The sequence below is a fragment of the Hippopotamus amphibius genome, chromosome 6 (genome assembly GCF_030028045.1).
Source record: "Hippopotamus amphibius kiboko isolate mHipAmp2 chromosome 6, mHipAmp2.hap2, whole genome shotgun sequence".
In the NCBI taxonomy this organism is placed as follows: domain Eukaryota; kingdom Metazoa; phylum Chordata; class Mammalia; order Artiodactyla; family Hippopotamidae; genus Hippopotamus; species Hippopotamus amphibius.
The window spans coordinates 27,561,022-27,572,581 of NC_080191.1; the positions used below are offsets into that span (position 1 = coordinate 27,561,022).

The 11,560-nt window shown below is 39.9% G+C and overlaps 1 protein-coding gene across 2 annotated transcripts in view; it reads right to left on the minus strand.

Moving 5' to 3' along the window:
• MCM9 (minichromosome maintenance 9 homologous recombination repair factor) overlaps positions 1 to 11,313 on the minus strand; it is a 76,570-nt gene extending 65,257 nt beyond the window's left edge. For both annotated transcript variants that reach the window (XM_057738435.1, XM_057738434.1), the window contains exons 1-4: positions 11,020 to 11,313; positions 8,317 to 8,635; positions 4,716 to 5,032; positions 3,421 to 3,502 (exon numbers count right to left, since the gene is read on the minus strand). In XM_057738435.1, the coding sequence (XP_057594418.1) occupies positions 3,421 to 3,502; positions 4,716 to 5,032; positions 8,317 to 8,620 (703 nt within the window). In that variant the 5' untranslated portion in view covers positions 8,621 to 8,635; positions 11,020 to 11,313. The remainder of the gene's footprint in view (positions 1 to 3,420; positions 3,503 to 4,715; positions 5,033 to 8,316; positions 8,636 to 11,019) is intronic.
• Between the last annotated feature and the right edge of the window lie 247 nt (positions 11,314 to 11,560).

Below are 11,560 nucleotides of genomic sequence, written 5' to 3' on the forward strand. Positions count from 1 at the left end.
AAAGACCAGAACCAAGAAATAAACCACTACCCCACCAGGGTTCAGAGTGGTGCACGTTCTCCCAGAAACCATTTGAGGCCAAAGAACACCACAGAATCCCGATTTTTTTTTTTAAACAGGCACTTGTGTTTGCATAACTACAAACTAAAGCCAGCAGTTAAATTTTTTTTAATCTGCCACACAATACACCAAATTCTAAACTTTCCTTGGGAAAATAGTTTACTGGGTGATTTATTTATTGCAGTTATACTGGGTGAAATGTTCATCCTCTCAGAATCTCTAACCACATAGTTCTCACTTAAAGAAGAGGTGGGAATTGCAGCCAGAAGGTTAAAGTGCAGTCTGTCCTTCAGTATCTGCAGGAGATTGGTGCTAGAACCCCCCTCAGATATCAAAATCCGCAAATTCTCAAGTCCCACAGTCAGCCCTCCGAATCTGCGGTTCTGCATCTGCAGATTCAAGCAACTATGGATCGTGTAGTGCTGTAGTATTTACTATTGAAAGAAATCAGTGTATAAGCGGACCCACACAGTTCAAACCCATGTTGTTAAAGGGTCAAATGCATAATCAATTTGGTGTCAGGAAAGGAGACAATCTTGTGATGATGGATACTATGATACTAGTTTTAGTTTCTTATATACTCATTTTTTCTTAACCAAATTTAACATTCATCACTGCCTTTTTTTTAATGAACAAAAGAGTGAGTGCAATAAGAAATGAATACTTTTTCACTTCAAAGCTCCTTTCCATAAGCTATGAAAGCACAAGATACAATCCTGCTTGTTCCTTCTTGGTTGGTTCCTTCCCATTCCTGATTGATGGGCAGAATATTAAACTTTTACAGATTTTCTTAACAGGCCTTGGGTAACTTACAGGCACACTGACAACTGTTTTTATTATTACATACAATTCAATGCATCAATTAACAAGTATAAGTGAGTGCATGGCATTCAATATTTTGGTACTGGAGAAAAGAGAGCCAAAAAAATGAAAGATAATCCTAGTCCCCAAGATTTCAATCTTGTTGAATATAGGATGTTGGACATACCCTAAATCCAATCCTGGTATTTATAGTTTGCACAACAAATACCGTCTCTGAACTAATAGGCAAGTCTTCATTTCCAAGCCTGTGTCAAATATATGATATCTGCTGATGCAAAATGCCTTTCACTCTCTAAATGTCAATGTGTAATGTGTAATCTGTGGGGCTTTTGATTTCCTGAAGAAAAGTGTTCTGTGAATGCTAAATGCATGGAACTGGTGGTAGCAATTCACCAAATAGAAAGCATATTTCCAGCCAAAGGCAACTTCACAGTAAATGATAAACACATTAAATACGTTCTTCACACATTTTCAACATCCTTCCTCAACCACTGCTGAATGGTTTTCAAATCCAGTCAGGAATAGTGATCATTCACTATTTTGTCTGCCCCCAATTTTTTAGATGAAAATGACCTGGGCAACTTTATATGAGCACTTCAAAGAGTTCTCTACTATGGTCATTTTAATGGCTGTTAAATATAGGTTGTGCCCATATTAAGTCAAATGAGAAATCTGACTTTAAGATATTGCACCCACTCGTAATAAGCTGACTTTATGAAGCAGCAGTAATGTGGAAAATGTGGAGTACTCAAGAATGGCCAAGAGCACTGACTCATCAGATATGGATTCAAGTCCCAGCTCCACCACTAACTGGCTATGTGGCAAGCTACCTAATAAACTGAGCTTATTTCTTGACCTAGAAAATGGGAATAATCATATTTACATCATAGAACTATAGTGAGAACTGGGTCAGATAATGTATATAAAGTACTTAATGCAGTATCCAGAATAAATGCTCAATAAATACTAGCTATCATTATAATAAACCTACTTTACATTTGTAGAGCAACTAATACGTTAAACACACTTTAACATATACATATTTTCATTTACTCAGATATTTACTGAGAGACAGATTCATATGATCATCGGGAATAATTGTGAGGTACACATGACAGTCTGAGGCAATAGATACTTATTTGAAACTTGTGTGTTTTTTCCATAGTAAATGTTATTGGAAACAATGTTATTTTTCAGGAAGCTAAAATTCTTACTTTTACAATCCAATCTCTTTGGGCCCCTCTCTCTTTTGCAGTATATTTACCACTGCAACCACCCCTGGTTAGACCCATCTTTGATCTCCTGCTGCACATACAGTTATCAGTACACAACCTCCAACTTTATTACCCTGCAATGTCAGACTGGGGTTCCTAACTAGACTATAAATTCCTGAAGGGCAAAGATTATGCCATTTATGTCTTCTGATTCTCACAGAGGTTTGTAGCAATAGATAAATGAAAAGATAGTTGTTGACAGACTGCTTCTATCCATTCTTTATTGTTAGTGATGTGAAAGAAAAATAGCTTTTAAGTTTTTTTTTTTTTTTAAGTGCAGAAAGAATTCAATTTAGATGAACTGCATGAAAACATCTTAATCTCTATCAAAGGACATTTTCATGTTCTGGCTAAGCTCATACAAGCACTGCTTTGCTGATCCAGGCATTACAGTTTCTGGTTAAAATCTAGAGTCTTATTTGAACAAGGTACTTTGACATAGCCTTGTCCATTTAGCAGGGAAACCATGATCATAGCTGTTATGTACTTAGAATACTGTTTCGACAAATATAAACTGTTAATACATTTGACATAAATTTCAAACTATGGGTTGGTGATTCTTGGTGGAAGGGAGAGTCTTTTGACAAGGAATTATTCTTGACTCTAGATACTGAACTCCTGGTTTCCATGGAGATTTTGCCTCATCATTTTAATGAAATGTCAGCTCAGTAAATCTTTATAAATGAGGCATTTGGGGAAGCCTAGGGTTAAGAAAAGGTAAACGATGGAATTTAGAGAAATGAAGCATTTTCGACTTGTCCACTAGGGGAGCAGTGGGATATGAAATAAGAGATCAGACACACCTGTTACTGCCCAGGAACCACACTGGTGCTATTTGTTTTTTACTAGAGATTAAACAGCTTTTTAGTGAGGATGGGAAATATTTAAAGCAGGAAATTTTGAAGTGAATTGAAAGGCAATCGTTGATAACCATCATTTCCATTTTCTGACCCACCTTTAAATGTTAAATAGCCAATGGAAATTGCCAGGCAAACAGTAAAAGCAACAGTTTTTAAGTTATTTGGAATAAAAGGAGGAAACAGAAAGGAAAAGCTCTCATGGGCAAATCAGGTTCTTCATGTATAAAACAAGCAGCTAGACTATGGATCAGATCGCTGAATTCCAGCCCAGCTTCTTTCCTGCTATCACCTCCCATCTCATGCCACAAGTTCCCCATGCTCACTTGCCAGTGATCTTGGGAAAATAAAAAGTGGCTTTTCCTAATCAATACTTTACGACCTACTATATAAGCTAACATTCTTACCAGATTTGCAACTGTCTACTAAGTCATCTTCCAGGATAACCTTCATTGATCGTGGAATACTTCCAATAGATAGCCTTTGAACCTAGCAAGGAAAAGAAAGCATATACTGAGGATGCTTAGATACATAGTAAGTATTCAGAAGCCTAGCAGTTCTTGAAATTACTGTTTCTATTTCTCTGGTATTATCACCCAATTTCATGATGATGGGGATTTATGGAATTTTCTTGAAGCTTGTGCCTACCATCAGTTTAAGAATTCACTAAAACTAGAATAAAATAAAAACATCCATATGGAAAATATCTCAAAATATAATCTACCTTGTGGATGCTCCAACTACTACACATAATAACAAAGTTACTTAACTAGAAAAGATAAGAAGTTCTTTTCTGATCTTTAGTCATAAGACCTGGTATAAATCACTTGGTTCCTTTGATTATTCCTTAGTAACAGAACCCTGGCTTTATTCCACATGGATGTAGGCCCAGTAAGAAGACTAATATCCCGGCTCCCTTGCAGCTAGGTGTGGTCATATGACTGAGTTCTGACCAATGAGACACAAGCGAACTTGTTGCAGGAGACTTGGGTTAGATAGCAGGTGCTTTTGCCTCCTTCTTCCTGTTCTTTGAGTGGGATACAGATGTGATAGGGTTGTAGTCACCATCCTGGACCACAGACAACCATAAGAATAGAAGCCATGTGTTAAGAATGTTGTGGAAAGACAGAAGAGGTCAGAATCCTTGACAATGAATAAGCCTTTGTGTTTAAGCTGCAAGTAAAGGAAAACAGGGTCACCCCCATGTGTTAAGAGTGTTTATGTATTACCTCATTTGGTGCAGTAAGTAAATGGAGCCTAAACCCCAAATACTGCACACTTCAATGTTCAACAACCAATTAAACCCATTTAATTTTTTCCCACCGCTTAGTCAAATACAACTAGTTTGAGCTTCTTAAAAATTCATTTCTTTGGAGGGGGCTGGGATGGAATGAACTGGGAGATTGGGATTGCCATACATACATTACTAATGACAAAAAAAAAAAGTCAAATTGTACATTAAAAAAAAAATTCACTTCTTTAATTTAAGTCATTTCATAACCCTCTTACCAATGCTCCCTATACAAAGATGACTATTTTATGCTAAATTCTGTATGTGAAACAGTTTTATGCTTGACTTTCTACCAGGTGATGATACAAGTTCTGCGTAATCCATTCTGTGTTCCCTAGTCCTGGCAATTTGCCCATAACTGAAAAACACTTCTTCAAATTTGTTATTTTTCTCATTTATTTGATCATTTACCTGTTCCTGAATTTTGATTTCCTGATAATCTCTACACCTAGTTGGAGATGAAGACAAGTCCGAGAGGCAAGTGAATTTTGAAGAATTACAGCTCTCCAAGCTGGGACAAGAAGACGGCCGGCAGAAGGTATAATACTGCTCAAAGTCGGCCTTGACCACAAATACATGCTTGCATTTGCTACACATGTAATCCCGCTCAAACTCCAGGATCTTCACCAGACTCGTTCGAATCACTGTCCCAGTGACAGATAAAAAATGTCCCACATCCTTGGTTTTAGGGATGTGCTCCCTCACCAGCTCAGGACAAACAGGCAATCCTGATGGAGAAACAAAACAAAAACACATCAATTTATATCTTGGAATTTGACTCCATGAAATATGTTTTTCTCATATTTCCTGAAGGAGAAAGTATAATTTCAGGAAAAAGAAATATTTGTGTTTTACTTAAGGAAAAAGATCAACTCAAGAAAATAGAAAAGAATTATTTCAAGTAACAATTATCAATGGACCCCCTTTAAAAGTACAATCTAGATGATATAATAATCTGGATTTAAAAAAGAACTGATTCTCTTAAGAAGGCTATCTCAGTAGGATGTAAATAGAGTATACAATTTTAACCTCATTCAATGAATATTCTGGGACTTCCCTGGTGGTGCAGTGGTTAAGAATCTGCCTGCCAATGCTGGGAACACGGGTTCGAGCCCTGGTCCAGGAAGATCCCACATGCCATGGAGCAGCTAAGCCTGTGCGCCACAACTACTAGAGTCCACGAGCCACAATTACTGAGCCGGCATGCTGCAACTACTGAAGCCAATGCACCTAGAGCTGGTGCCTCGCACAATGAGAAGCCCACGCACCGCAACAAAGAGTAGCCCCCGTTCATGGCAACGAGAGAGAAAGCCCAGGCGCAGCAATGAAGACCCAACGCAGCCAAAAAACAAAGTTCTCTTTAAAAAAAATGAATATACTGCCGCATGCCACACATAAAATCAGTTGATGACTCTGAGTAAACCACAAAGCTGAGTGATAATAAATCTGACTGTTTTAACCCTGAATTACCTAGAGGTTTACCCACAGCATCACTACATCCTTTAAAAACCTTGTGTTTTTCATAATTGCCATATGTACATTACTAACAAGAAAAAAATATCAAATTGTACACTTTAAATATATGCAGTTTATTGCATATCAATTATATCTCAATAAAAGTTCTTAGAAAAAAAAGAATCAGGCAAATCAGTCTAAAACATGATACCCTTACCATTAAGTGGTTTATTTTGTATAGTAAAGTAACCATATTATTTTAAGAAAAGAGTAGTAGAGGTGGTATGGATCTTCAGATTATTTTCTTTCATATTACACTTTTTAAGTAAATTTATAATATAAAGACAGAGATAAAAGTAAAATAATGTTAAGCAAAACTGACCACAAAAATCAAAACCTTAGAACTAAAACAGAGTAAGGGACAGTGCTTTAATAGAAATATCAATTTATTTTAATCTTTCTGTCTTACTATATGTTACTAAGTGTGTTCTTCAACTATCCCAGTGAAGCAGCAGGTACATCAGGCACTAAGCCATTAGCACGAAACAACAAAAACTTTTGTCATTCTCTGACTCATTCACTGATAATTTTTATTTAAAACAGAGACATGTCCACATCTGTGTTAGAGATATGTCCAGGGCAATTACTTCAGGTCTGTGGTTTCCAGCGTGCAGTCTCTGGAAATCGTGCAGTCCCTGGAAATCAGGATCAGCCTCAAAGCTTTGAGAAATGCAAATTCTTGGGCCTGTGGCCAGATCTCTTCAATGAGAAACTCTGGGGGTGGGGCCCAGCAATTAGCGCTTTAACAAGCCCTACAGGTGATTCTGATGCCCATGAATGTTTGAGAAACACTAAATAACACGTGAATGCTTTTTTTCCCCTCATTTATTCAATACTTTGATGCTAACTGTGTATTTGAATACCTTTCATCAAAACCACTGGGAATAGCAAGTAAACTTTAGACCAATAAAACTCCCAGAAGACAAAGAACAATGCATATCCTGGAAAAACAAACCAGAAAATGTCTTATGTTCCTAAGGAGACTGAACCACAGAGGCATCCTGGGTTTTAATAATTCAATGCCTTGCTGGAATCCAAGATGGAGGTACAATATACCTAAAACCAGACTATTCCCATCTCTGGTTCATTCTGCCTGGGAAACCTGCATCCCTCCCTATCTCACCATCTAGTCTTGAAACCTTGGGTGAATCCCCTAGGAAAATTCACTCCCTGTTCAGTGAGCTAATATATCTTGCATGTATCATAAGCAAAAACTGCCAGTAAGCTTCTTTACAGTTATGTTTAATTTGTACACATGCATGTATCTGTGGCCATAAATACACAATTTTGTAAATATTTGACTATATAGCTGTCTCCCCTACAGCCTTGAATTCGTTTAGATGAAGGACTACACCATATTCGTTTTGGTTTCCCAAGGGTCTAGCAAATGCCTACACGGGATATATTAGTAGAGGGAATGTCACTATGCTAGTAACATAACATGCAATTCACTTTCTCAGAGAAGAATGAAAAAATAGGCTAAATTCACCTGAAACCAATAGGCAGACAGAACTTTAGTATCTGAACTGAGTATGAAAAGGTGTCTAAACATAAGGACAGCCTAAAAACATTTGGTAAATACCATTTCAATAACATTAACTAAAGCCCCCTTTGACAATCCTTTTGTAACATTATCAGAAGAGAACATTTCTTCCTGATCCTAGCAAGAGATTACCTAGTGCCTGATGCATGAAGATTAATAATCTTCATAATTTTATTCCAGTAAGTGCAATCACAGATACTATTTTTTCACTTAAATCAAGTGTCTGGTATTTTTTTGAATCTTAATTTATCTCCAAGGAATTCTATAGTGACTCCTAACCTTTGTGGAATCACAACAATCATTTTTGTTGATTATAAATCCCCACCTTTCTGAAATGTACTATAAAGTAAATATTTATTTTCAAACAAAATGGTACATCTTCTCCAACTTAATCACAGATTGCCGTAATTCAAAGACACAGCTTTGACACCACAAGTTGCTGATTGCTCCACTGCAATTTCTTTAAAGTTAAGAGGCTTTATCTGGCATTCATTCAAAAAAAGTTACTGAGTGACTATTAGGTGGCCAGCACAATGCTAAACCTGATATATAAAAATAATGAATTTTCTAAAATAGTTTTGAAGATCACTAGGTAGCACCTACCACTTTGTTAATGCTTTGTATTATCAATTCTTATATTGTCAATAGTCACAAAAGCTCAGAAAGCTGAGTTTTGTCTACACATACATATGTGTACCTATGCACAAAAAACATACTGTCTCCACACATTCTCCCTCCTCTCAGTTGGCATGGCTGGTACCCCAGCCTCCCAAATGTCCAGAGAAAACAGTATAAAATCATGATTCTTCTCCAAAAGTGACCGTGAACTACACAGTCAATATATTTTTAAGCATAAATATCAATTAGTTTTTAGCGCTTGAATTCCATATATGTTGGGATTTCTCAAACTCTTCCTAAAGAATAACACGGCAGTAAAATCCTTAAGTGGTTCACCTGATATCCTGGCGTGAAGATTCTGCTTCATGGACACATCTTCAGGCTGAGAAAGGGACTGGAGAATTGTCAAGGCTGATCTTCGCAGTGCATTATCAAAAATAGTTAGCACTTCATTGGGGAATGTGTTGAAATATTCCCCAATTTCCATGTTGGTCTCAAAAAGGGTCATGGCATTAACCACGACTGGGTAGTGAGCATCTTCATCTCTTTCCTTCAAGATGAGAAGAATATCGTTCTTATGGTATTCTGAAACATACGACTCAAACACCTGACCAACCAGTGTAACTTGATCGCCGTTCATCTTGGATCTAGGTAACTAAAGAAAGAGAATGGACTATATTATACCTTTGATTTTCTAGACTTACACATTAGTTTACAAAAAAGATTGGTTATAAATCATTCTGACTTTGGGCCACACTCTAATCTCAAAATATTATCTGAATTCCAATCTTAATTAGATCTGAATTATCTGTCACAGTCACTTACTAAATTTATTTTTTTAAGTAACTGAAATTAATTTTAAGTCAAAGAATAATGATGGTACTGATTATCAAAATCCAAAATGGTCCAATGCCTTTCCGATATCTTTTCCCCAAACCGCCTCCTCATTAACCCTATAATATATAATGTAAAAGGCCCTTGCCTTTTCTTTAATCACATTCCATATATGTGTTTGCTCTCAAACATAAAATCTTAAATGCCAGTCTTTTGGTTTAAGTTACTCCTAGTAGAGTTCTTTGCAAGCATCCTGGTTCTAGGTTTTATTCACATAAAAAACATATCTTTCTCTCTCACCCCAACCTAGTTCCACACACACACACACACACACACACACACACACACATTCATTTGTATTCTGCTACATAAATGGAATATACACTACTATTCAGATTGGTAGCCAATTCTGACTTAAATAGTTAACAAACTGACTGTAGAAATTTACATTTGGAGGTGAACTTGTTCCTATTTCCTTTTCCTAACCTAGGAAAACTATTGGCTTCAGCAAAAACAGCTGTCATAAGTGTAAAAAAAACTAAATAATTAAACTGAGGAAAGGAAATTGATCTCTAAATGATAAATCACCACGATTAAAAGTAAATACACTATATTAATTACTGGCCATATATACATATATATATATTTTTTAACTGTACCTACAGATTAAAAGGGCCTACCCCCATTCTACTTTCATGTATACATGTAGATATCTACCATGTACAAGGCACTATTCTGGGAAATGAAAAAAGCACAATAAAAGGTCCTCTTATGCCCTCAGAGAACCAAGGAACAGATCAAATGAAATGGTGTTCTAACAGTGGTAAAAATGCAACACAAATAGGAGCACAAGGAGAGAAGGATTAAATTTAAATGGAGTGACAATCCCAGATACGGGAATGGACAGTAACAAATAAACTGTCCAAACTCATCATTTAAGAAATTCTTACTTGGTTTGGAAACAGGCCACTGGAGGACAAATGTCCTTTGACTTATTTCATTCAACCAACATTTATTGCACTAGGCTACAGAAACAGAAAGATTAAAACAGACTTATGACATTCACATTTTAGCACCCTAAACGTGCTACAGGTGCTATTAGCAATATTTTGCCTCCTCTGGGAACCTACTAGAAGATGTGAAAGGAGTAAGGGAGCGTATACCACAGGTAGGTCAAGAATCCTGACACCTACAGAATGCCAATATGAGAGTAAGAGATGTGTAGACCATTACATTGGTAAGTATTTTGTTTGAGTTGGGTAATATGAAATCAGCTAAGCGTAAAGCAGAAAAAGCACTTGGGAAGGAACAACTAATCATACAGTATTTTCACGATGTGGCCTTTGCTAAAAAAAAAATCTGGACTTCAAGAGTGGCTATAAGATAATCGCTAGGATTCTATAAATACATATTAAATTTGGAGCCACAAATTTAGCAATTTAAACTGCAATTCCACATACGGCTGGAAGGGAGCAGCCCCAGAATTCATGGTTCAGAATAAGATAGATTAACTTTCGCCCTGTCTTTTTGAAGTAGCATCAGTAAAAAAAAAAATAGCATTCACTTTCTATATCTGGGCACAACTGACTAATCAAACTAATCAAATGTTTCTAAGCAGTTTGCAAACCCTAGAAACACGCTCACCCAGATTTAGACCGGTGGCAGTGTTTCACAACTTTCACGTTCCCTTTCCCTTTTCTTATGGAATATCTGAAGACAAAATAAATAAAGCCAAGTTGTGCTACCTCATCCTCTCGACCAAAGCGCCAGTAAGGAAAATCCGGGAGGATGAATCAGAGGCAACGTCTAGCTGGGTCCCCGGGAACCGCAGCCCGCGCACCCGCCGTACCGCCCCTCCGGGAGCCACGCCCCTCCGCGTCCTGAGGCCCGCCCCCCGGCACCGCCCCCTCCCCGCCCGCCCGCCCACGTGAGGTCGGAGCCTCCTCCCCTCCTGGCTCGCCGCGGGCGCTCGGCGAACATGCAGCCGAGTCGCGCCGGGAGAGCTGCTTCCGTCTCCGGACGCAGCCCGTACGCTACGACAAGTCGGCAGGTCTCTGACACGTCCCAGGCTCGGCTGCGGGCAGCTCCGGCGCGTGCCCGGTCCCGGAGTTGAATAGTTTTGGAACTAAGCAGGTGTGGGCGAGACTTGGGGCGCACTGTGGGAGAAATAAACAACGGTGAAACGAGGCAGTGGCTGTCACTTACTGGCGGATACGCGGTGTCAGACGTCACCGGGGGCGCGGAGAGCTCAGGCCGTCGGCGGGGTCGTGCGGGGACCCGAGAGGCGGGAGGAGGCCCCGGGTGGGGGCGGGGCGCGCGCGCGCGCGCGGGACCACTCGAGGCGCCGTCGACCGCGGGGCCGCGCAGGCTCCCGCGGGCCCGCCTCGCGCCGGGGCGAGATAGGCGCCACGCGGGCGGCTCGGTCGGGCCCGCGCTCCCGAGGGACGCCGGGCCGCGCACTGCCTCAACTTGGCGGCTCAGGTGGCCCTTCCGGGTGGAGAAGCAGGCAGGCGCGCGCTCCGCCGGGCGCGGCGGGAGAGGCGGGGCGGGGCTGGCTGGGAGGGGCGAGGAGGTTCCCGGGCGGGGCGGGGCTGGCGGGGAGGGGCGAGGAGGTTTCCGGGCGGGGCGGGGCTGGCGGGGAGGGGCGAGGAGGTTTCCGGGCGGGGCTGACTGAGAGGGGCGGGGCGGGCTTGGCTGGGAGGGGCGAGGAGGGTCCGGGCGAGGCGGGGCGGAGGGGCGAAGAGGC